This window comes from Octodon degus, unplaced genomic scaffold (genome assembly GCF_000260255.1).
Source record: "Octodon degus isolate 3935 unplaced genomic scaffold, OctDeg1.0 scaffold00016, whole genome shotgun sequence".
In the NCBI taxonomy this organism is placed as follows: Eukaryota; Metazoa; Chordata; class Mammalia; order Rodentia; family Octodontidae; genus Octodon; species Octodon degus.
This window is the reverse complement of record NW_004524592.1, coordinates 22,511,936-22,538,048: the sequence shown is the minus strand read 5'-3', so window position 1 is coordinate 22,538,048 and position 26,113 is coordinate 22,511,936. Positions and strand designations below refer to the sequence as shown.

The 26,113-nt window shown below is 51.0% G+C and overlaps 2 protein-coding genes across 7 annotated transcripts in view; one reads left to right on the top strand and one right to left on the bottom strand.

Moving 5' to 3' along the window:
- Window positions 1-12,043, top strand: part of Hadh (hydroxyacyl-CoA dehydrogenase) — a 34,186-nt gene extending 22,143 nt beyond the window's left edge. Inside the window, exons 4-8 of the mRNA XM_004626694.2 lie at window positions 1,603-1,729; window positions 2,809-2,898; window positions 3,492-3,564; window positions 9,372-9,488; window positions 11,407-12,043. Coding sequence (XP_004626751.1) covers window positions 1,603-1,729; window positions 2,809-2,898; window positions 3,492-3,564; window positions 9,372-9,488; window positions 11,407-11,525 — 526 coding nt within the window. The 3' untranslated portion in view covers window positions 11,526-12,043. The remainder of the gene's footprint in view (window positions 1-1,602; window positions 1,730-2,808; window positions 2,899-3,491; window positions 3,565-9,371; window positions 9,489-11,406) is intronic.
- A 7,307-nt stretch (window positions 12,044-19,350) lies between these two features.
- Window positions 19,351-26,113, bottom strand: part of Lef1 (lymphoid enhancer binding factor 1) — a 102,411-nt gene continuing 95,648 nt past the window's right edge. For 4 of the 6 annotated variants that reach the window (XM_023710059.1, XM_004626691.3, XM_004626690.2 and 1 more), the window contains one exon: window positions 19,351-20,503. In XM_023710059.1, coding sequence (XP_023565827.1) covers window positions 20,424-20,503 — 80 coding nt within the window. In that variant the 3' untranslated portion in view covers window positions 19,351-20,423. The remainder of the gene's footprint in view (window positions 20,504-26,113) is intronic. The other 2 variants (XM_023710060.1, XM_004626692.2) reach the window with 1 other exon arrangement.

Below are 26,113 nucleotides of genomic sequence, written 5' to 3'. Positions count from 1 at the left end.
GCCCAGTCTCAAACGTACAGGTTCTGTCACCAGAGTTTACGCAAAGCAGAGTGGAAAGACACTGCCAGAGATGAGACCTCGTGGCTGGCCATCCCTCCCCCAGCTTTCTCTTGGCATGTCATCACCACTGCTGTGGAATACTTGCTGAATCCAAGTTGTTTCTTTTGGGGATCAGTATCTCTCTGTGCCCAGGCTGGTCTTGAGCTTTGTGGGCACAGTTGATCCTCTTGCCTCAGCCTCCAGGGTGGCTGGGACTGCAGGTGTGTGCCGCCACACCAGGTTGCCAGAGCTTTTCAGAGCAGATCTGCTGAGCTACACTCTCCTGCTAAGGCTTCTAGGCAGGCCCTGCTGTGTGAGAGGAAGTGTGCGTAGGTTGTGGCGCCCTGCCCAGAGCTGCAGTGAGGCAGTGCATCTGCGAGGAGTGCAGCCAAAGCCAGGCATGGACCCAACTTCTGCCATTCCAAGAACCCCCTCTCCAGCACACAGGGCAGGCTGTGGCCTGGGTCATCTTGCCATCTGTTTCTTTTGCTGCCTCTAGGATGAAAGTCTGTTTGGGGACCTGAGTGTCAGAAAGAGAGCAGGCAGAAGAGGGGGAGAGTGGATGTGCAGGACAGCGGCATGAGTGCTTTTGGAGGGCAAGGCGTCTGTGCTCACATGCAGACACGCCAGCCCCATTGCAGCAGCAGAGCAGGTCCTCTGGGGAAGAGGAACTCTGGCACCTCACAGCCTGGCTTGCCACACAGCAGGTGGTGCATGTATTTGGGACTGCACTTTCCTGAGCAAGGGTTGCTCTCCTGAGCCAGGCACAGCAGGACCCAGCTGCCGGCCCCTACTTCCACTGCCCTGCCCACAAGACAGCAGGACCCCCCAGAATCTGGAGTAAGCAAGCCCCACGCTAGGCTGTGTGTGTCTGTGTGTGTGTGTGCGTGTCCATGTCCATCCACCAGGCAGCGCCACAGGGGAGCTGAGTGTCTTGCCTCGTAGGTTGCAGAAAATGACCTTTTGCTTATGTCAGTGTGGATTTAACAGTGCACACATCGTTTGGTGTACACCAAGGATGATGATGCTGTTTTCTAGCTCTTTGTAAGCAGAGTATTTGAATGAGTCATGGATACCCCGAAATCTCCCTCCCTTAGCTGTTGGTTTCTTCAATTTTCACTTTAATTTGCACAGAATGTGAAAGGACAGTTTTCTACCGAGAGGACTTGGTGTTTCTGGTTGAGTATCCTTTCAGAGTTGCTGGTTCTGTTTGTGTTGCTCCTTTTAGGCCTGCGATTCTCCATGTGAAGCTGGTCTCCTACAGCTTCACTCTGTGGCTGAGCTGTGTGATGTTTCAAGCTCATTAGCTGCCACCTTTTTCCTTCCGTGCCCTGAAAATTGGCTTCTCCAGGTAGTCAGGACCTGTCAGTTCCTTCAGGTTTAGGGAAGATGTGGAAGAACTCTGCCTTTGAACAGGTTACACATGGGCTACAGTTGGATCCTAAAGAAAAGCCAAGCCCAACTCCCGCTCTGCATCTCTGTCCTTTCTGCTTTGTGATGGCGGGGACCATGGGGACAAAAGGGGCTCGAGGCCGGTGGAGCCCAGCTCTTCTCTCTCTGCAGACACACCATCTTCGCCAGCAACACGTCGTCCCTGCAGATCACCAGCATAGCCAATGCCACCACCCGGCAGGACCGCTTCGCCGGCCTCCACTTCTTCAACCCAGTGCCGGTGATGAAGCTGGTGGAGGTCAGTGGGGCCACGCTGTGCTTGTGTTCCTACTCTTCTCCCACTGTGCAGCAGCTGGGTCACCGGGAGCCTCGGGTGGATTCTGGAGCTTGCGCTGCTGCTGAGTGACTGAACATACATTCTTGCTGTCCACGGCCCACTCCTTTGCCCCCACTCAGCCCTCCCTTGAGGCTGCTCTAGGGAGCTCCCACAGGTCCTGCTTCTTGTCCCTGGCTTCGCTCATTGCACTCTCGGGCGGGTCAGGTCGAGTCCTGTGTGAGCATGGGAACAGGGTGAGTTCCTTGCATTTTACGCAGCTGCTTGTCTGTGCACACCAGTGCAGCGAGGTGGGCACCTCTTAGGAGAGTGCATGCCACTTTATCCTCACTTCTCAGGTTGAGGTTCACTGTGAGCTATGGGGAAGGTTGGAGGTGGAGACACAGCACCTCACCTTGACTCTGTGGCTCTTCACTGCTGTGTGCGTGCTTTGTATGTACATATGTGTGTGCACGTGTTGAAATGCACACGGGTCCCTTTGGCCAGGTCTGATCCCCAACATGTATATTCTTGGAGTATCGCTGAGACCTGCCCGTGCTGGGTCTTGACTTACTGCTCACATCTGGAGGCCAACGGGGAGAGCTGTGCCTGCTGGCTCCCATAGTGTGACCTGAGCCGCCTCCTTAGGGTGTCAGTGGACTTGGGCAGTGTGTGTGTGGGACAGTGCAGTGGGGTGCTCATCCAGGAGTTCTGGAGGGCCTCTCTTGGGCTCCAGGGGAGACATTGCCCCACTCTGCAGGGCAGGAGGGGAAGGTGGTGCCTCAAATGCTGGTACCAGGGGTCACGTGTCCTCCCTTTCCAGGGTCATCTGATTTCTCTGAAGTGCACGGTACAGCTGGGGCTCTGAGCAACTCACGCTTCATGTTGCCAGTGCCTTAGGCCTTGAGGATGGGCAACTGCAGCAGGGCACTTCTGGAGGCAGGCATCCAGAGCATCTGTCTCCCCTGAGAGCCTGGCTGCTGCAGGGCACTGTTCAGCCAGTGTTTGCCCAGTTGTGGTCAGCAGTAGTGCTCTGGCCCTGACTGTCTCCTGTGCATCCCCAGGTCATCAAGACGCCCATGACCAGCCAGAAGACGTTTGAGTCTCTGCTGGACTTCGCCAAAACTCTGGGAAAGCACCCTGTGTCCTGCAAGGTAGAGTCCAGGAGCACCCGCTGTGAAGTACCGGGCAGGCTGGCTGGGTGAGAAGCGGGTAGCTGAGCTCCCAGGCCCAAGGGCCTGCCTGGCCGTGGCTCTGGCAGTGAGGGAGGGTGGGTAAGTACCTTCTCCCTTGAGCAGCCAGGTGTGGCAGGGAGGGGCACACTGTAGTCTCAGGGGGGCTCAAGAGCCCTGCCAGGTGGGAGGGCTAGGACCCTGTGGGTAAGTTGTTGGAGCTCATGACCAGGCAACTCCAGACCCTACAGCCAACAGAATAAGGGGTGCAGGTCTTATTCTGACCTGGGGCTCTCGGGTCTGCACCTCCTACCTCTGCTCACCTGATGCCCTGTGTGCAGGGGCCCTCAGGGACAGTGACCATCTGTCCCCAGAGTGGTCAAGGGTGCACACCCTGGAGGGCATTGTCTGGGCTCCTGGAAGGGTAATGGGGGAGTGGAGGGTGCTGTGCTATGGAGTGAGGGTGATGATGGTGCTGTAGCATGAAGCGCGGCAGCACAGACTGGTGCGAAGGCAGTCGATGTGAAGGACCACGGTAACAGCAGTCCCTGCCTCTCCTCTGCCTATTGCTGCAGGACACGCCAGGGTTCATCGTGAACAGGCTCCTGGTGCCCTACCTCCTGGAGGCTGTCCGGCTGTACGAACGAGGTATCACCCAGAGCCATGCTGGGTTGGGTTGTTGTGCGGGGCAGAGGAAGCCAGCCCTGTCACTACCTGTCACAGGGTAGAAATCACCGGGCTCTGAGGTTCCAGAGCCCAAGGCTATGTCATAGGTGAGCTGGCGTGTGGTGCGTGGCTGGGGCGGCTGCTGCTCAGTAAGCCTGGGCACACATCCTCCTGCCATCACTCTCTGTCCACAGCCCTGCTGGCAGTGCCCTGAGCGGCTGGCAGATGGCACTGGAGAGCTGGGGAGGAAGCTGGCTCTGGAAGACCCTATGCTGGCTGGCCTTGCAGGGTTTAGGGTGCACCAGGCTACTGCTCTTATCTAGGATTGGGGCCTTTAGTTGGAGTGGGAAGTGTGTGCGTGTGCACGTGTGTGTGTGAGACCCTAGAGAGTTCAGGGATGACCAGCCTAAAGCAAGGCCACCTTTAGTGTCTGTATGATCCCCCTGTCTGCATGCATCTTTACTTCTCCCTCGCTCTTTGCCTTGCTTGCTCCCGTTACTCAGGAAGAGAGTGTCAGGGCTGTGCCAACTGTGTGAAGCCGCTCTGCTCTTTGCTATGGGCCCTGTGTCTTCGCATCACTTTGGGGAGGGAAGTGTTCCCCTGGGGCCAGGCTCTGGAGCCGCCTCCTGTGGGTGAGACTCAGTGGCTTTGTGAGGCAGAAGCCATTGCTTTTGGGCCCACAGCCTGCTGTGTGATGTTGCTGTGTGTGTGCGCTTGGAGCTTTAGTGCAGGCTGTGACTCGGAATTGTAACCTGGGATCCCGAGCAGAGGCTGAGGGAGGGACAGGGTCAGTGCAGAGGACTCGGGCCCACACCCCAGGCACAATCCTGAGGGGTCTGCAGAGCCCTAGGAGTACCGGACTTGAATTCTGGTGTGAACACACTTTGTGCTGCAGAGCCACACCCCACGTGCCACGTTCCTTCTCCCCACATTGTCTGCACCTGTGATGTGGCTGTGGTGGGTTTGCATGTTACAAGACTCCTGTCTGTCCTGTGGGCAGCTGAAGTGCCTGATTTTCTGTCTCATGCAGGGTCCTGGTACCTCCCACAGTAGACAGAAATGAAAGTGGCTGGGGTACAAGGCTGCCCAAGGAGGCACCCATTGGTGACCTCTTTGCTTTCTGGTGGTCCCAAACCCAGAGGTGCTTCTCCAGGCCTCTGCCCCTTAATGTGGCCCTAATGATGCCACCGTGGAATACCGACTGCCCTCCCATATTGCCCATTGCTTCAGCATGGGTTCTCTGTCCTAGAAGGTAGTCTTTATGGAGATCTAGGTCGTTCCTTTCTTTATGTATAAAGTCTGAGTGTTCAGGTGTGCAGGCCTCCATTTTAGTGTTTCATTTAGTTTTGCTATGAATAACTGCTTCATTATGCTTTGAAACAAAACTCTCAGTGCTGCTGTTGCACATCCTGCCAGTTTCTGACTTCAGAGAAAGGCCACTGGAGTGGAGGTGGGAGGTGGTGAACTGCTGGTGGCATGAGATGGGGCAGCTCCCAGGAGGGCCCTGGCCCTTGTCCTGGCTGTGGCAGCGCTCAGTCGGCTTTGGTCTGGCTGGCTGGCTGGCTTGCTTGTTTTTTTTTTTTTTTTTTTTTTTAGTATTATTGAGAAACAAATAGCAATGAGACAGTTTCACAACCAATTACTAGTACATTTTCAATAATTAATACATTGCATATCATTGTCTTAGTGGTTATTCATTGTACAAGATGCAGGCCTGATATCCTGTCTCAAACACTATTAGAACAAACCTCTCTATTCATTGAATTAAGAGAATGTAGTTGTATGTCTATCCTAACTATTTTGAATATCCAGATACAAAATGGTCCTTCATTTGTATCCCCCTTTTTTGGTTAGTTTTGTCAGAGAAGGGCATTCCATTGTCATTTAAATATTGTAGGTGCATGAATTTAGCAAAATATCCCAATATAGTCCAATAGTCCATAATAGTAATGGGTTTTCCATAAGACTGTCAATGTCCAAAGTTGTTGACTTGAGCCTTTTACAGCTCAGCATATTAATATGGCTTTATTTTTTATACTTCATTTTCATACTTTTCTGCTGGATGAGTAAGACCAAGAAAGAGCAAGACCTATATAACAAGAAATGTAACTTTTGTATCTGATAAGGTCAGTCAAATCCCCCAGGATTTAACCTGAAACCCTGTACCTCAGATTGTAGATCCTTTGGCGGTGTCAGCCATGTGGATGAGTCATGGCTGTTGTTTGACCAGTTTGCTCTCTGTGAAAGCTTGAGAGAATGTTTTCTCTCCATGTGACTTTCCTTAGGTGTACTCTACATCATCTATCACGTTCCTCTGTGGCCCCAAGATCTCCTTGATTAGAAAATTTGGGCCACAACTGAGTTACAGGATGTTATAGTACAGGTTCTCCGATTTCCTGAGTCCTTACTGACCTTGAAAGACTAGGGCCAAAATGTTGGCTGTCCTTGTAGCCCTTCTTTTTCTTTAATTTTTGGTCTATAAACTTAAGTTGTTAACCCTCCAGAAGAGAAGCTTAATGATATTATTACCCTATAACATAGGCAGTTGAGCTTAACCTCACTATCTGTCTTAATGTCAAACATCTTAAATATAACATGGAACAGGTATTTTCCATCAAGTATTGATATGTTAAACTTTGAGTCCCTCCAGAATATGAAGAAAAAAAAATTAAATAGATAAAGAAATTTTAAAAAATAAGAATAAGCATTTACATATTTTTACACAGAAATTTAGAAATCTAACAATTTACAACCGTGTAGCAGGACAGTCTTATGACATTTTTTTGTCTCATGTTTTCATTTATTACCTTTTTTTTTTTTTTTTTTTAAACCTTTACTTGAGAGTCAGTATGGCCATTATTGGTAAGTCATGACAAGCAGTATGTAATTAGAAGACCAGAATGACAGGCATTCCAAGCATGACCCTACCATTACACATTGATTTCTTCAGTGCAGTTGCTTCATTCCCAGGTATCAGCATATATATATAGTGAGAGACCTACCAATTAACTGCTATTTTCAAAAACATGCTGAAGATTCTCAGGACAATTGCCTTTCCCATCTTGTGTATATAAATGTATGACTTTGCCCCTTTCATGTTTTCTAGCTTTTCTCCTTGCCTTCTCTTCGTTAACTAACCCTCAAGTTCTTGCTTTCCTTTTAATTGTGTTATGCCTTTCTATTTTTATTTCTTCCTTTGAGTTCTTATACTAGGGAGGCTATATGATATTTACACATGTGGTCTGGTTTATTTCACTTATGAGTATATCTTCAAGTGGAATCCACTTAAATATAAAGGCTTAGAGTTTATCATTCTTTCTAGCTGAGTAATACTCCATTCCATAAAAATACCACATCTTTTTCAACCGTTCCTCATGTGATGGACATCATGGTTTCCAAGATTTGGCTATCACAGATAGTGCTGCTATAAACATAGGTACACATGTCACTATGATACAACATTTTTAGTTCCTCCAGGAAAATTCCCACTAGGGGGATAGCTGGTTTGAATGGGATTTCCAGTCCTAGTTTTTTAAGGAGTCTCCACACTGATTTCCATAATGGTTGCACCAGTCTACATTCCCACCATTAGTGGAGAAGAGTTCCCTTTTCCCCACAGCCTCTCCAACATTTGTTGTTGGGTGATTTCTTTATGATAGCCATTCTTTCTGGGGTGAGATGGTATCTCAGTGTTGTTTTAATTTGCATTTCACAGATGGCTAGTGATGAGCATTTTTTCATATATTTATTTGCTTCTTTAATTTCATCCTCTGAGAAGTGTGTATTCATCTCAGATGCCCATTTCAGGATTGGGTCTTTAGAGACCCAGTCCTAGCCCAGGCCCAGTGAGTGTGTGGGAGAGCTTCCGGCTACCCTGTGCCAGTGGGACCTACTGGTTCCAGCCCAGACACAGTGTGGGTGAGACCCTCTTCCACCCCTTGGGATGCCCCCTGCCACCCTACAGCTCCTCCCCTACCCCGCCTGCCCAGTAGGAATTTCTGCCGCATTCCGAGAACCCCCAGATCCAGTCCTAGCCCAGGCCCGGTGAGTGTGTGAGAGAGCTTCCGGCTACCCTGTGCTGGCATGACCTACTTGTCCCAGCCCAGGCACAGCGTGGGTGACACCGTCTTTCACCTTCTTGGGACACCCCCTGTCACTCCGTAGTACCTCCCCCCACACCCCGCCTACAGAGTAGGAATTTCTGTTGCATTCTGGGAACCCCCAGATCCAGTCCTAGTCCAGGCCCGGTGAGTGTATGGGAGAGCTGCCTCTCCCCCCTACTCCACCTTGTCCCCTCCAGACTCAGCTCAGGCCTGGCATACAGGCCTGGGGTGAAACCCTTCAGCTGCAATCCCTGCAGAGAGTGTAGGGGACAGAACCACCCAGCTAGTCTAGGAGCAGAACATCTTGCCAGAGGGGCACAACAGGTTCACCCTCAAGGGCAGCAGCAGGAAGGAGCTGAGCACAGCAGCCAGACCCAAACCAGGCACAGCTGGATAAATCCAAACTTTGTAGATCTGAACCTGAACTTCAGTATGTGCTAAGGTTATAACTGCACAAAGATCTACAACAAAGGTCAGAAGACAGTGCTACACAAAATAATAACAAGAAGGAACAAAATGCAATCTCAGAACACAAGCCCACCCATAACAAGTGCAGAGGACACAAACACAGAACAAATTGAGAATCACACAGCTGAAAGCAGTGGTTCAACGGCTTCTGAAATAAAGAAACAGCTGCAGAAAGGCATAGAGGAACTCAGATTGGAAATGAAAAAAGAAATCCCCGAATTAATAACATCTGCAGTAAAGAATCAAATGCAGAAACATATGGAGGAAACCCAATGCCCACCCAGAACAAGTGCAGAGGACACTAGCTCGGTTCTAATGTATGAATTAATAGCATCAATAGTAAATAAGCAACAGCAGAAAGTTATAGAGGAACTCAGAGTGAAATTCTTTTCTGCTAGCTCAGCTCAAATGTACGAATTAATAACGTTGATAGAAATAAGCAACAACAGAAAGTCATAGAGGAACTCAGAGTGGAATTCTTTTCTGAAACAGGATTGGGTCTTTAAATTTTGGGGCTCTAATGTTTTTCAGTTCTTTATAAATTCTAGAGAACAGACCTTTGTGTGAGTGCTCATTAGTCAAGTTTTTTTCCAAATTTGTGGGTTGTTTTTTCACTTAACAATTCCTTTTGACATGCAGAAACTTCTCAATAAGCTTTTTTTCTTCAAGCAGCTTGCTCCCTCCCTGCCTTGTTTTTCTCTTCCTCTTGCTCCCTCCCCCGCTCCCCTCCTCTCTTTTTCTTTCCCACCCTTCCTCCTCTCTCTTTCCTTTCTCCTCCCTCTATTCCTCCCTCCCTTTTTTATTTAAATGGTGCTGGGATCCAGCCCCTGCATAGCTGACCCGTCCCTGCCCCCTGATCCTAGCTGAGCACCATTTTGATGGCTCCTGAGGGTCCTCATCCCTCCTTCCATGTCACACCGGCAGCTGAGTGAGAAGAGGCAGAGCATAGCCCTGAGAATGCACTTGCATTTGCTGCCCGCTCTTGTCAGGAGACGTGTGGAGCCTGAGACCCAGCCTTTTGGGAAGGAGGTGGGCTCTGTCCCCTGACAGGGCTGCAGAGCCCGGCATTCCCTCCAGTGCAAGGTGTGGGAGGAGCTCGAGATCTGTCCAGCGCACTCCTCTGAGGCGCAGCTCTGGAGATGGTCTGAGTATGCAAGTGCCTGGGGTTCTGCTGAAGGGAGGGAGCTGTGCTGTGATAAAGGAATGTCTTCTCCACAGGCGACGCGTCTAAGGAAGACATCGATGTAGCCATGAAGTTGGGAGCTGGCTACCCCATGGGTCCCTTTGAGCTTCTCGACTATGTTGGGCTGGACACCACGAAGTTCATCATGGATGGTAGGAGCTGGCACCTTCCCTAGCTTCTCCAGGCAAGCTGAAGTAGCCTCTTCAGACTGGAGAGTTGCACAAATTGAAAACAAAGCCTGTGGGGCTTTGGATGGCTCCCAGAGTCCTCCTCACCTTGGGTTGGTGTGTACGCTGTGTTGCTGGTACTAAATAGCTGGGCTGGTCCTGTCTGAAGAAAAGGGGTGGCAGGTGCCAGTGGAGTGGGGGTGTTGTAGTCCAGCACCACAGACTCAGAGGACCAAGGAAAGACCCGTGTGGCTTCTGCTTCTGAGCTGGCCATGTTATAGCTTGGCATAGGTGGAAGGCTGGGCTGCAGGCTGCGGGTCACAGGGTGCCTTGATTTATGCCACTCTGTGGGGAAGGAGGTAGTCCCAGGTGATGTGACCAACTCCTGAGACAGGGCTGATCTATGATCTGATCAGTCAGGACCCTGTGGTCTGATGGCTTCTCCAGGCCACAGTGGGGACCAAGCTTCCTGGGCCCTTGGGGTTGGACCATATACAACCCCAGCAGGCCAGAGATTCCAGTTATGGTCCAAGGTCCTGGGTGCAGGGATGGGAGCAAGGCCCGAGGTGCTGCCATTCTGAAGCACTTGTGAGGTTACAGGAAGTTGGGAACAGCACAAAGCCCTGTGGGCCTTCCTCCACTTCCTCTGCTTAGCACTGTGTAGGAGTCAGGAAATGACAGAGGTACACTGGGTGTTCTATCACCAGTTGAGGTGTGTAACTCCGTTTGATCCAGATAAACAACTATTTAAAAATATATTCAGTTAGGGGCTGACCAAACAGCTCAGTGGATTAAAGTGCCTGCAAGCAGGCACAAGGGCCGGGGGTTCGATCCCTGGGCCTGCAGCGCCACCCCTTCCCCTGGGGTGAGCTGAGATGGCAATTGAGACTGGGCATGGTGGCGCATGCCTGTAATCCCAGCTCTTGAGAGTCTGAAAACAGGCGGATCCCTACAAGTCTAATCTAGTAGTGAGACCCTGAACACCCTATAGACCCTTCCCTAAAATACAAAATATATGTGTATTAGTGTGGTGCCTTTGATCTTAGAATAAAAATAATTGTGAAGCTGCGTGGTAATCGCAGCACTCGGGGAAGCTGAGGCAGGATTACAAATTCAAGTCCAGCCTGACCAATTTTGCAAGAACCTATCTCAAAATAAAAATTGAAGTAAGGGCTAGTGATGTATCTTAGTGTGAAGGACCTAAGTTCCGTCCTGTGTACTGCAGAAATACACATATGTACATAATACAAGTACTTATATGTGTACGTACATACATAGCACACTAGACTGCTACCCAGGTGCGGGGGTACATACTTATAGTCCCAGCACTCGGGCAGCTGAGGCAGGAGGATTGTAAATTCAAGTTTAGCTTAGGTGACTTAGAAACTTAGTGAGACCCTGTCTCAAAATAAAAGATTCTAAAAGAGCTGGAGATGTAGCTCAGTGTGAAGGCCAAGGGTTCAACCCCCAGTCCTGCAAAACCAAAACAGTACAACACTATAAACTATTGAAGGAGAATGTTACACACTGCTCACAAAAATAGTCTCCCTGTGGAGGAGCAGGAGGCTCGTCCTTGCAGCCTGCCGGTGCTTTTGCAGTGGTAGCAGTGTGCATTCAAAGCATCAGCTTGGACTCCACAGTGAGCCGTGTGCCCTGTCAGCCCCGGGCACATGCAGGTTCTGCAGTGACTTGGATCTGTGCTTGCACGGCGCCTAGTGGAACCTGACTAGCCGCAGCTGTGGAGCAGGCTCTGTGGGCAGCGCAGGTCCTTGGTTGCACAGTCCAGGGCCGATATCCTGGTACCCTGCCAGGTAGGCATGGTGAGCCCCATGCCCTACACTCTCACAGTATCTTGGGAATGCTACAGCCTCAATAATCACTGCACTTTGTCCCCTTTCCATAGGGTGGCACACGATGGATGCAAATAACCCACTGTTCCAGCCCAGTCCTGCCCTGAGCAAGCTGGTGGAGGAGAAGAAGTTGGGCAAGAAGTCTGGGGAAGGCTTCTACAAGTACAAGTGACCCGTTTGGGCTTGGACCTCAGAGCCTGCAGCCAGGCAGTGGGAGCATGGGGACAGGCCAGGGTGCTCCACAGCGTGGCAGTGCTGTCCCTCCTAGGCACCATCTCCTACTCTGTCTAGCACAGGCAGATCCCTGCACCGAGGGCTGACCCTTTCTAGCCCACAATTCCGTGTCTCCGAGAGCTTTACACCTTGGTGCCTTGGCGCGGGCGTTTCTTTGAGCCTCTCATCTTTGTAAGCACTGTGGGCCCCCAGTTGGCAGGGGACACACTTCCTCCAGAGGGAGCATGCTGCAGTCACTATCCCAGGTCCCCTGGGCCTTCGGACTTTGGGACTCAGGGATTCTGGCCTCCCTTGAGGCTGAGGGGCTCTGCCCGTCACCGCGCTTAGTGGGGGGAAGCATCAAGGCTTGGTCCGTGAAAAATCAGTGCTATACAAGGCTTCCTTGATTCTGATAAAATGGGATCCTTTAGTCTTAAAACTTTGAATGGAAATAAACACCTGTGATTTAGCGTGGCAGCGGCTGAAGTTGTTATCAGTGACAGTTTGATCACAGAGACAGAAGCCATTCCCGTTGAAGTGGTGGCTGTGGCAGGGTGGGGGTGACAGGGTGGAGGCGCTTCGGGAACATCTGTTTCTCTTTGCCAACAAAGTGGAATAATGTAACCCAAGCTTCTTTAATCATTGGCCCACAGAGGCCTCCACGAAAGAATCTGAGGTCCAGCACGCCCACTAACAGCGCTTAAGTGAGGTCTTCGTCGCCAGAGTCAACGTAGGCTCTGAGGATAAAATTCAGCCCAAGAGCAGATGTGGAAATCACAACTGTAAACTTTCAGACGGGTCTGCCCTAAAATAGTTTCCTTGTTTTGTGTCTGGGGTTAGATTTATTTTTATTATTTTTCTTTTTATTCATTTCATGATTGATAAAAAGGAGCTCTTTAGTTTTAAAAAAAAATATTTGAATGTGGGCTGAGACAGGGTGATCACAAGTTTGAGCCCAGCCCTGGCAAGTTAACAATGCGGCAAGACCCTGTCAGAATAAAAAAGGAGTCGGGGGCAGCTCAGAGCGAGGGCCCTGGGTTCCGCCCCAAGCTGGGCTTTGCTACACTGGCTGAGGATGATGGGTCGGGAAGAGCCTCCTCCCCTTGCACCCCTTGCACGAGAAAGTAACTTAGGGTGTCAGTCAAAAACTGGGTCTTTTCCTTCTTCCTTACATCCTGTGACAGAAGTAAGAACTGAAACCAAAAAGAAAACTGTCCAGTTTATTAAATGACGTATTGAAGAAGACCAAGTAGGCCCCAGACTGTAATTCCCAGGAAAGTGGGATACTCTGAAGAGCAGCTGTGGTGTCTGTGAGGGTGTCTGCAGGAGGTGTGGTCCTGTGCCGTGGGGAGACATCTGCGCCCATCTGCTGACAGGCATTGCCAATCTGTTGTAGGATGCGTGCTGGTGGCTCTGCGGCTGGAGCCGCCCGGAGCTGGGAGCTCAGGAAGGAGGATCTCTGCTTGCCCTGCCCTGCCCTGCCCTCCTCTGCCCTGCCCTGGCTGATGGTGAACTTCTGACTAATGAGTCACACGAGCCGGGGCCAGGCCAGTCTGCCAGTGAGGGCCTGCAAAGCAGCCAAGTTGCACACGCTGGAATGAGTTTGCGTTTGCCCATAAACACCTGATTGTAACATGCCCACCATCTCAAACCCGAGAACAGCCCACCAGCAATCTAAGGTGTGTCTGTCACATTATGGACTGGTTTTTTCGTCAGCCAGCATTGATGTTGCCTGAGCACTAATGTGAAAGATGTTTGAGTAACAATCACTGCTTCGCTTTCGAACCTGAAGGAACCCAATTGTGAGTTTCAAATCAGTGTCCATGTTTCCCATCACAGGTCAGGTGTCTCTTTCAGCAGCTTTTGCGAAGTACGTTTTGAAATGGCAGAAGGAAATTCACTGCAGGAAGGCAGGGCCTGTGATGCCGTGACCCCATGTGTATTTAAGGCCAGCAGTTGGGGCTGCTACGGAGTACATCGGGGTGCTCAGTGCTGCAGGCCCGGGCAGTGGTGGCTGCTCTTTCCCTGCCTGTGTTACCTGGAGACAGGTGGCTTTGCAAGCAGGGCCCTGCTGGGCTACATGCCACAGGAGTTGTGCCCCCAGGCATGCACTGACGCCCGAAGTGTAGAGCACCGCCATCTGCCCCACAGCTATTCAGGCATTCCAAGTCCTCAGAGGCACCAGGCAGGGCAGACAGCAGGTGTGGTGAGGAAGGGCCGGTGTGTGCAGCAGGCTGGGCAGCTGGGACCCCAGGAAAAACCTAATTCGCTGGGAGGCTTTCCCATACTAGGGGTATTGAACAATACGGTGAGGGTTATAATTTTTTTTAAAAAGCATTTATTACAGTGGAAGACACTGCCACAAGTCCCCCTCGCAGTCCACCTCGCCATCGGCCTTCCGCTTTCTCAGCAGCTCTTGAAGGCCTGGTCAGAAGTCTGGTGCGTGCTGCTGCCAGTGTTCCCAACTGCAGAGGCCTCGGAGAAACAGGACGCTGCGTCCTCATCCGCTGTAGCCACCGGCTCTGGCTCCTTCCCAGAGCCGAAATGGCCACAAGAGAAAACAGTTTGAACAGTTAGAATCGATTCAGGACTTTCAGGCAGCCACAACAAAAGACACTCAGGAAAGGGTTTCAGAGCTGCTGCAGAAAGTGGTAAGGCCCATGGATGAGTGTTTGAAGTGAGGGGAGGATTTTGCAGAGGGTTCATGGCTGTGTATCTTTTACTGCGGTAACTTTTGTCTTTTGGTTCATGCGTACAGTACATAATGACTACATTCCTTGTGAGGAGCAGCGTGTTTGCACACCTGGAATGATAATAGAAAGTGGTGGTTGGACATGAGAAAGTCAAGTTTATCCCAGGGAATGTGTCTCTAAACAACAGCTGGGTACTGTGGGAGCTCCCTGCCCCTAGCCTGTAAGTTACTATGGAGCAGCAGCTGATTGGCATAGGACTGAAACAGATTTGCGCCACACTAACCCATCTTTGTGTGAAGTACGGGTGGATGTCAGCCTGCAGCCACAGCAGCAATCCGTGTCACCCTGCAGGGACCTCCACCTGAGATGCGGCAGTAGTCGGCACACAGGCAGCATCAGGGCAGACCTGGAGGAAGCCCATGGCCTCCACTCGTGTGACGACAGCAGGTGCAGACGAAAGGCTTGGGGACACGTGTCTTTGCTGGGGCTGTCTGGATGACCCCACTCCAGGGCCTTTGGGGATGGGGTGATTGGGATATACAGTTAATGTTTAAGTGAAATGGACTCCAGGGAATCAGCACAGGGAGAAAACGGGCATGGGAGAGTTTTGAGGGATTCATGGCAATAGGCCTTTTATAGTGCTAAATTGTAAAACCGCTGGTCACCCTGGCTTTTGGTCACACTGTATGCTTCTGGCAGACTTGTCTTCCAGAGCCCTTAAGCCCACCAGCAAAGCTATGGGGAGGGAAGGTACAGCATGACCTTTCACCCTCCTGGTCTGTGCAGCAGGACCAAGGAAGGCCAAGCGGCAGTCAGTATGTGATCCTGGTCCACATGGTGCATAGATTGGGCTCCTACAAGTGTGTCTTGCCTGAGAGCAGTGGATTCTGACAGTCAGCACCGTGTTCTCACCAACCTAAGAGGAGGGCATTACACTTTATAGCCTGATCTTCCTTTTCCCTGGTGCCTGTCCTTGCTTATTAAGGGTGTGTGTGTGTGTGTGTGTGTGTGTGTGTGCGCGCGCGCGCTCATGAACCTTTGTTAAAATCACAGCTAATCTCAAATGTACAGTAGCCACTGGAAGGACAGAGCTCTTACTGATGTGACTTGCTGTTTATGTTCTTGTAGCATTAAGGATAAAATCCAGTGTTTTACTGGCAGATGCTCTTCTGAGCTATACATCTGGGATTTTTACTTTTTTTTTTTTTTTTGCGGAGCCGGGGATTGAACTCAGGCCCTTGCGCTTGCCAGGGAAGCGCTTATTCTACTGAGCCATCTCCCCGGCCCCTACGTGTTTATTTTTGAGACAGTGTCTCACTGAGCTGCCCAGACTTGCCTCAGACTTGTGATCCACTGCCTCAGCCCTCTGGGGAGCTGAGAATGCACACCTGTGCCACCACCATAACCAGCATGACTTCAGTTTACAGCTCCTGCCTCTTCAGTCTCTGGACCCCAAGGTTCCTGATGACATGCGAAGTCCCCTTCCCTGCTAGCTGAAGATCCTGCCGTCCAGTCTGAGATGCTGCTGTAGTGAGAAACTGGAGTGGGGAGCATGGACACCATCACAAGTTTGAGTTGAAGCAGCCAAGTCGTGCCTCAGTGAGGCCGGAAGCATGGGCAGGGAAGATGGCTTTTGATGCTGGATGCATGGCGGGAGCCTGTAGGACCAGGCATGAAGGGAAGAGCAGCCCCAGCTACATGAGGCCTGAGAAGGTGGAGCGCACCACCCCTGCCCAGTGCTAGCGTGTAGCATCCGAGGGCTTGGTAGACCCTCTCATTGTGAGGTGATAGCGGTGTCCGCATGGCTGGATGTGGAGGGCAGATTATGCCTGGAAGATGTTGCCTCTTCAGTTGAGCAGCGGGCACTTGAGCCAACAAGGAAAGGACCTGTCACAACCACCAGGCTAGTTGGTAGGCTCCTGTTCCCTCTGGTCACTTCACGCATCTTGCTGCTATCAAATGTAACTTCCTGATTCCCTAAGCTCAATTCTGAGGCAAGTTATAGAGGGAGAAAGGTCTAGTCAGTTGATCCCTGACTACGAAGAGAAAGGAGATGACGGGTGATGGATCGATCACACCTTCTACTTGGCGGCCGTGCTCTCACCCCTCCACAGATACATGCTCTACCAATTTCTCTAGCATATTTAATGGAGATGAAATCTGCTAATCAGCTTAGCTGGCAGTATCTCAGATATTAGAGATTAAGATAAGTATTTAATGAACACATCAGTGTAGATGACTGTGTAACACCCCAATGCTGTCCCTCTTGCTTCAAGTCCAAAACAGGTTGAGTCCTGGTTACCAACTGCTGCTCTGGGCTGAAGGAATACATTTAATATTCTACAGCTACAGGCAATGCACCAGCAAGATGTTTTCACAATGGGCCAGAAGAGCACATTTCCTAACAAAGTATAAAAGGAGGAAATCTATTCATCAGCCAGTTTCCATGTGCCAGGGTCTTATCACCACTCGTTTTCGCTCCCTAAAGAGGCAGCTCTGTGGGCTCGTGTGTGGGGCTCAACCATAGTTGCAGCTCTGCAAACCCAAACCTCTGCTTTCCCAGCGCCTTCTAGCGTAGGACTTGTGGTGCCCTGATCAACACCCAGGGACAAGGAACCTGTCTGTATGACAAGAGCAGACCATAAACAGTCTGATAAGGAGAAAGTACTTTGCAGTGACAGCACTTTGCACAGGGCCCATGGTACTCAGTCAAAGTTTACTGGCCAGCATCTTTAAAACCAGTGGACTGTGACTCACAGCAGTGTTGGCGATAAAAATGATTAGCATTTTCTTTAATAAAGGGAAACGCCTGCCTGGGAAGAACAAGATCCCAAGTTTGATTTCTGGTACCTAAATAAATAAGGGAAATAAATGATTTTTTGAGGTTAAGTTACTAATTTCATGTTGTCTATGTGAGATGTTTCACTGATTCATGCAAACCCTGTGTATTTGAAGTAGCTGTGCTTGGTATCACACCCACCCCGTTCTCCCTCAGTGATGCCTGGCTGCAGGATGAGATCACGGCGTTTCGCAGTTTAGAAGAGCAGCTCAGAATGTCAGCCGAGGAAGGCCATCGCTTTAGGTTTGTCTGCATCTGTGTGACATTTAGAATCACACCCTTCTAGCGTGGTGATAGGTAACGGTGGGCTGTAGTCTTCAGCCCCAAGCAGCTCGGATGTTCACGTGTGAGGATCTCACATAAGCCCAGCTGTCCACGCAAGGGAGGACGCCGCTGCTCACTGTGTTCTGAATTCTTGCAGTTCTTAATGTCACCGAAGTCTGTGCTTGTTTCTTGTGGTGGGAACAGTAAGAGAACACATCGTGCAGTCTCTGTCAGGTGGGACCAAAGTTTCTGCCGAAACTGCGCATGACTCCTCTTTAAATGGAAAGCCATATGCACATCTTGATACTGTTCATGGCTTTTATTAGAGGTTTCCATATTCCTGCAGCTTCTGGCCAAGTCGTAGGAAAATCGAATGTACTTAGGGCAGCATAGCCAGGAAGCAGCTGCAAGGCTTCTCCCAGCTTTCAGAGTCACAGCAGCAGGCATAGGGGACCCTGTGCTAGGCCTGGAGAAGGCGCTGCTTCCAGAAAGCAGGTGGGCCACCCCCAGCCCAGCCCAGAGCTCTGCATGCAGCGGGAAGCGGAGCTGGTCTGGTCAGAGTCACAGGAGCAGTGGCCCATGCTCCTTCATATAAAACCTTCATAACAACCTGGGCGCTCCCCACACCCTGGATGCTCCCATCCCCCAGCACTGCGGGTCTTGGGAAAGGAGTTGGGGGTAATAGCAGAAGTGAGCCATTTGACAATGTCGGACACTTGGGAAAAACTGAAAAAAATTAGGAAATGAAGTAGGGAACACAGACGGTGGACAAAACAGCTTGGCTCAGAGGGCCCAAACAGTTCATGTTTTCACCATATTGACTCTCCTGCACTAGACAAAGGGGAGGAGGAGCCACGCGAGGGGTGAGCTCTAGCCAACTGTGCGGCTTCTGTTTGTCCTGCTGGTGTTTCCTTGACAGACAGGTTATTAATTCCCTGCAAGACCCAGAAGGTATGCCACCTTCCCCCTTGCGCACCCCTTTCTCCACTGTCTCATTGCATTTGCTAGCAAGCTTTCCCAGAGAGAGGTGACAGTGGCAGCCTCTCAGTGCTGGATAAATTCAGTTCACAGACAAGAAGAAATCTGAGTGAGTTCTCAGATGAAGTTCTGCTGAGGCCTGATTATGAAACCTTCATACCAAGTGGGTCTTCTGAACATAATACTTTTTCCCCTTGGTTCAATTTTAGGACTAAATGAAGAAGAACTGGAGCGTTTCCAGAGGGCAGTAATGAAAATGATTAAAGGAGTGATGATGAAAGGTTCAGGGAGTTGGGATTACTTAGCCTGGAGACGAGAACTTGAGGGGTGATTTAATGGCGGTCTCCAAGTGCAGTGTGTGGAGGGCTGTTACAAGCATGGCAGCCAGCTGTTCCCCAGCTGTGCTGTGGGCGAGCGAGAAGCAGTGCCAGCAAGGGATGTGAGACCGGTGGTATCAGCGCTTCTCAGCATAGCGTGTGGGGCAGAAAACTACTGAGGAAGACATGAAATGCTGATGCTTGAAAGTATAGTTCTTGCTATGTCACACAGCAAGCCCTTATAGTGAAAGGATGGGATATGAACGCAAGAGCGGTAATGGTAAGGCGATGCGCTGGGGCAAAGGCCTTCCAGTGCTTCTGGGACCCGGGATCTGGGGAGCCCTCGAGCCACAACGGGGAGGGGCTATGTTCCTGCCACCATGGGGACCTTGGGAAGGAAGGGACTGCCTGGCGGCCGTACCAGAAACTGCTCCAACCTGCTGTCCTGCCTACCTGGGGCACAGGCGGCCCTGGCTGTGCAGTGCTCTCTTCGACCTTGGGCCTGGAGAAAGGTGACTTCACCTTAGGCGCTGGCTGTCCCCAGAGACAGGCAGGCCACACACCACCAGCATGGGCCACACCTGCTCAATCCAGGCTGGCCCTGGATTCACTCTTAGCAACTCCAGAGCATCAAGAACTTCACTCTTAATAAAGGGTCATTTCTTTTTAAAAATGTTTTATTACAAAGCTTCTTTTAAAAAATGCTCAGCACGTTAACTCAAACTGGAATGACAAAGGTTAGATGACAGTTTGGGGCAAGGGCTGCACCTTGCTATTTAAAAAAAAGGGGTACATCAATGCTCATTTTAACAACTGGCATAAAATCCCACTAATTGCCTAGTAAAACAGATACAAATACAGGACATTGAAAGTAATAACAATTCAAGTGCTGGGCTTTTTACAACGAGGGGGTGAAAAAGAACGAAATGGAAAGTCACTGCAAACCGGCCTGAATATGTGTGAAGGTTACCATTTAAAAAAGAGAAAAAAACCAAGAGAAACTAAAACAGGAGTGCTGATCACTACCCACCGAGTGGTGTTGGCTGTCTTGTTTACGTAGCTCTATCGTACACCTCACAAGGACAGAGAGGCCACTACTTGTGACGGGCAATTCACAGAGAAGCCGCTTATGGGATAAGATCTCTCAGAAAGAGAAGACGTCTTTTCATCTATTTTTATTTCAAATTTTTCCTGACCTTTGAATTTTATTTAAAAGCTCATAGCTAGCAAAATATACAAGTTGAAACTAAGAAAGTAATTAAAAAAAAAAAATTCAAGTTTAAAAAAAAAAAAGCAAACATAAGATCGATCCAAGTTTTGCACTGTTAAATAAAAGCCTCGGGAGAAGTAAAAACGAAGAAAGAAATAGAGAAGGGTCGCTCCCACAAATTCCTCCGCTGGGTGTGACCAACAGACTGACAGACGTCAGACCTGTGGGCTGCTGGCTCCAGCTGCTGGCGGGCAAAGGCGGCCGAGGTTCTGTCCTTGCCTGGGGACACTGCGGGCACAGGTGCTCCAGAGGCGCACGCAGAGATGGGGAGCAACCTTCTGACCGGTGGGCCTGCTCGCATTCTTGTGTGCCTTGTATCTTCCTTTTTATGAAACAACCATTTTGATGCTTTCTTCTGGGATGTGGCTGCTGCAGTAGACAAAGGGGGTGGCAGTGATTGTCTCCGGGAGCTGTGTCTCGAGCAGGGACCTTGAGGCAGGCTGGCGTCCGTGCTCCTTGGGGTCACCTGGGGAAGCCGTGGAGACAGTCTGGGTTTTCAACAAGCTTCCATCTCCAGCAGAGGTCCTGGGGTCGCTGCCTTGGCTTTGCACGTTGGGAATGAGCTGCGTTTGCCACCTCAAGAAGAACAAAGGAGAAGCTGTTAATGGGGGCCTGCCCAGGCCTTCCCAAGGAGGCTGACTTCTCCACACATGGGGTGCGCCTTCAGATTTGGGCACTGCACGAACCATTTACCAATCTGACGATGGCTAGAATGAGTTGTGCTGTGGTGTCCCTGTCGCCTTCAGCACACATGAGCATAAGGGACAGGACAGCAGTGCTCACTGGCTCCATGTATGTACATGTACGGCACTCTGACGTGAGGCATGCTTACACTGTTGTTTTGGTCGTGGTAAAGAAAAAAACCCAAACATGCTTGAAATATAGCTGCAAGACCTGGGCATGGGACACAGCTGGGCCAGGGAGAGGGCTGTCATTCTGAAGTGTTTGGTGCCTCTGGTCCACAGCGGGGAGCCATTGCATGGCTCTACACCGCAGTAAGCCCTATGAGGTCCCCAGCACATCGCTGCCTCTCACGGTGACCACAGCCCAGCAGACTCGCTCTGCCCCTCCCTGCTCACACCCCAAGGTAGGAAGCCTCACCCTTGCATGGAAGAGCTTTGAGACCTCAGAGTTTCTTTTTCCTAAACCAGGTGATGGTGGGAGGGGCCCTCAACCAGTACATTAAAGGGATAGTTGTTAGATACTGGGAGTAGGAATGACTTTTAAAAAGATCCCCAAATCCACAAGGCTTTAATCATCTAAGATCTAAGAAAAATGACTAAAACTAACATAGCATCCTTAACAAGACATCCTAGATCCCCAGCACCAGAACAAGAAAATAAGGAAAAGAAAGGACATTTGGAAAAGAGACCAAAGTGCTGTCCTTCCCACCTGGCACCTGACAGCTTCCCTCAGCTTTCAGATCTCATATGGGTGTCCTTGTCACAGCACAGGTTTCCTTTTAAAAACCAATTCTGAGTCACAATGGGCTGCTTATGCTTTCATCAGAGCGAGTGGAAAGAATTAGAGGAAAAATCACATACTGAACATGCAACTCTGGATGGTGACTTCTAGTCTACAAAGTGCTTTCCAAGCAGACAGTGAAGGGGACAGGAGTTGTCCCCTCTCCATTTCTGGGATGTCATAGTTACTGGGATTCCTACCACAGTTGGCACTGAGGTCACAGCAAAAAACCATCAGTTCACCCGAGTGGATCTTCAAACAGAACCGAGAGATGGGATGCGGGGGCCTCGGTGCAGCTTGCGGCAGAGGAGGCCCTCAAGGGCAGTATCCTTTCCTATCATTCAAAACTGACCTCACCTTGTGGAACAGGAGAACACTACAGCCTTGTGACTTTAACAGAAAAAGAACTGGGACAGCAGAGCCTCACACAGGACTCAGGATCTTCTGGGCTGATGCAGAGCCCAGATTTCCAAAGGCCAGGTTAGGCCTTCCTGGGGAGCTTTTCTTCTCCTGGTGATATGACACCCTCAGCTTCTAGTGAAGAATGACCTTAGGCCTGGACACAGGCTGCTGCTGTCACTTAGAGCTGGCAGGCCACTGGCCTCCAGGACCATCTCTATGGAAGGAGATGGCCTCTTCCTCCATCCTGCCCTAGGGAGCAGCTTCTGCAGCCCTGCTGTGACCTCCCCCTCTGAAGTAGGACCTGGCACTCCGGTCCCCAGCACTCTGCACAAGTCCGCTGGTCTCCCTTGCTGTCCTCCCCTTCTTGGGCTGGACACAAGTCATGACATGCTTATCAGTGAGATGGCCACCCACCTCCAGGACAGGATGTGACCACCTGCATGGTCTCTGCATGTCCTAGAGACCCAGTCCTTCCCAAGTCCTGGATGTTTGGACCCATGATTGTGTCACTGTCCCCTAGTGTCATCTGCCAAGTTCTCCAGACAGCTTAGCCAGCTTCAGAGAGCCACTGAGCTGCTGTCTGGCAAAGCCACATCCTCCCAGCATGCTTTCCTGTGAGCAAGCGAGGGCTCCAGAAAGCGAGGAGAAATCCCTTTGCTGGCCAAAGAGGCAGCCTCCCCACTGCTATTAAAAACAGGGTATGACTGAAAATGCAGTGAGCGCTGAATATTTTCACGGTAGCAAAGAACACGTGCCATCAGTCCCTGTCCAGGTCCTCTCCCTTCCTCCCAACACCTCTTGCTACTTTCTGAAGCGGCTTTGCAGTTTTCTGTCCTGAGGCCTTTTTATTGCTGCTTCCATGTCCTGAATTGATTCAAAACCTTTACCAGGCTCTTTGACTTTGGGGAGAAACCAAGTCACACAGTGCCAGATCTGGTGACTAAGGTGGTGGATGAGGACAGTGTCCTGTGTTTAGGGGCCTATTCTGCAGGTGGATGGTGTTGGGCAGCAGCATTCACTGTATTTTTTTTATCATGCTTTACACAAAAGCAGAGGGCTCCAGGGCTGCTTCAGAAAGTGACAGGAATAATAGGATAAATGCGCTTGAATGGAAAGGGAGGATTCTGGGGGCATTCCTGGCAATAGGGCTCTTACCACAATGTATTTAAAATTTAAACCCTTGCCATATCTGCACCCCACCCTGAACAGGGCACCCAGGGTAGATGAACTCTCATTTCCAAATGGGTGGGACAAGGGCTGCCGCCTCCTCAAGGCCTCTATTTTCAAGCAACCACAGGCACAAGGCCCTGGCATGAAGAAGTCTCATGCATCAGCCTGCAGGGTGGGGGCAGGGGCTGTGGTGACATGGGGCAGGCAGGGCACCCTGGCAGGGCCTGGCCACCAGCGAGTCCACAATCAGAACACTGATTACAGCTCTGCTGGCCATATCAAAGGAATGAGAGCCCCTGCATTGCAGATGTAAGGGGCCCTGCCTTATGGATGTTGGGGTGTGATTCCCTCTGCTGGGGGTCACCTCGAGGCTGTTAGAGCTGTGGCTTGAGGCCAGAAGGGCCCCAATGCCCCACCCAGTGGAGCCCTGATTCTCTTGGCCTGAGTGTCAGTTCCTATGAATCAGGCCACTAAGCAGTAAAGGCAACCTGGGCATTCTGATGCCAGGAGGTGAACAGTGCCACCCGAGTGGCTCCAGGGCACGGTGCCAAGGTGGCAAAGAGAAGCAAGCTGTCCACAAGGCAGAGATTGCCAGACTCTCCTTGGCAGGAGGGGCTGAGGGACCAGGAGCAAGGAGGTGAGGAAGAGGACAGAAGATGGGAGCCCTCCCTGCACAGGGACACATGCCACCATCTCCTGGATGGTGTTCAGGGACACACATGCTAGGAGGAAAAGCTCCAGGTGCTGCACAGGCATCTGGAGAAGCCTGGAGTGACTATAACTAGCTGGGACCCAACTTCCAGGAAGGAATGTGACAAGGTCTGTGAGAAAGTAGGGCTTCAGGGCGGCTTGCACCACCATGGGGCTATGCCCCAACCCAGACAGAAGCCTGTCATTTGTCTTGGGCGGGCAGTGCAGCCTCTGGAACAGAAAGCAGGCAGCAGTGGACGGAGCTGGTCTCACTGTCCTCAGCAAGGATGATGTACCTGCCTCAAGTGATCAGCCAAGGAGACCCCTAGAGGGCAGCACTGACCTGTCCCCAGCAAGCTGATGGCTTGTGGGCCATGGCAAGGTGGTCTCCCACGTAGAGCATTGTGGAGGAAAAGGACAGAAAAACAGCATCCCAGAGCGCTAATCCAATTTCAAACAACTTCCTGTGGTAACCAGTTGCACTGAATGTGCTGCTGTTTGGGATCAGGAAATCACTGCCTGGAGACGCGAAGACCACCTGGCCAGCAGGTGGCAGAGCTTACATCTGAGAGCTAAATGCGGCCCTGAGCAGGAGCCAAGTCCTGTTCACTTCCTCCTCCTCCCTGTCCTGTGCTCCCTCCACCATGAGACAGCAGCTCTTACCTGGGGGAGGGGATAGCATCCAGCACTGGGCCACTGCACAGCATCCGGCTCTGACAGCAAGGCGACAAGTGACCAAAAACATGCTGACCCAGAACCAAACCTCTAAGATCCAAACAACAGATTATAAAAGCCCGCTGCAGCTCGCTGGTGGATACGTGAGCAGCCGAAAGGGCAATGTGCATTCAGTTTCGTTTCTGCAGCCAAACGCCCTCAGTCCTTGGTGCAGGCCCAGGGAGCTGCTACCCACATAGCTCCCTGCAGCTGGTGGAGACAGGACAGGGTAAGGCTGCTCCTGGGTGCAGTCAGACCAGGGTCCAGCCGGCTGGGTCTGTGCAGCTGGTTCAGTGGCTTGGAGTGAGCTATGACTCAGCCAGTCAGACATTGAGAAGGTTAAGATGGCTCAATGGGCCAGGGATGACTCCCAGGGGCATGCTGGTCCCTATCTGCAGCTGTGCTGTGGGAACATGTCCTGTATGCAGGTGTGCAAATGCAGACTTTCCCAGTGCTGGAGACAAGTCCCCAGGGAAAGAAGAGAGCGGCAAAAGCCTAAGTTCTGCAAACCTCAGTGCCTCACGGGGACGACAAGCGAGGTGGGCCATCACCAGAGCTTCCGTCTCACTTCTGTCTCATCCCCTTGTCTCTCCACAGCTCTCCCAGGGAAAGATGTGAACTCCACCTTCTAACCTCCCTGAGAGTAGAGAGGGAACATGTGTGCACAGCCCAGCAGGAACATATCATGGGAGCCACTGCGGTGGGGCAAGACTTGAGGCTGAAAAGGGAGCTGTGAACCCAGGCTGCTCGGAGGTCACACAGGAAGAGGGACCTCGGGGAACCAGGGTGTCACACAGAGTCTCCGAATGTCAGCTCCATGCTGCCACTGCAACATCACACATCATCTGGTCGGCAGGGCAGGGGAGCGTACACGACTTACAGAGTGCTTTGTGAAATAATTAGGACACTCTTCAGAAACACAGCAACAACAGAAAATGAACCCTGAGAGGGCAGGGGAAGCCGCTGAGAACGCACCAAAGAGCAATTTAGAGAGTCAGGCCACGGAAGTAAGGAAACCTAAGCAAAACGCTTCCGAGCCCTCTGGCTCTGTCACAGGGATAAAGTCAGAGTCTCGTCAGGCTCCCAGAAGGTCACCTCCTGGGGACCCACAGCTCGGGTGACAGGGAGCTCGGGTGAGGGAGAGGAAGCTGACCCAAACAAGTGCCACAGTGATGACACGGTTATACCACAAGAAAAACACATCCCCCTCCTTGCTGTGAACACACACGTGATTCAGTTAAGGCCAGTTTTCTGGGCCTAGACACGCACAGCACATCAGAAGGGGAACAGCCATGGACAGCAAAGGTACACACAGAAAAATGATGAAAAGCATCTCTGACAAATTCTGCACTGTTCCCTGAGGCCACCTGAAATAGCAGCACAATGCCCTCCTCCTGCCAGGGCCTGCGGCATGGCACGGGCACCATTGAATGACACGTACTCCATCCCCACGCACTGCTGATGTTGAGAGTCACATCTAAAAGCAGTTTGAAAACCCATGTTTGTTTGACAGGCTAGAAGGTAGACTTCGCGCTTTCTGGGAAACTCTACTATCCAGTGGGCTCATTCACAAACTGGGCAGTGAGAAAACATTCTATCACAGAGTGTCTACAGCAGTTCTTTTTTCTTCCATGAGCTACTTGAGCACATTGACCTAAAACTCAAATTGCAGAGATGTCTGAACAACGCTAAACATTCCTCATCTTCAGGCTGAGACCACCTTCCCATCTCTCTCCTGTTGCTCAG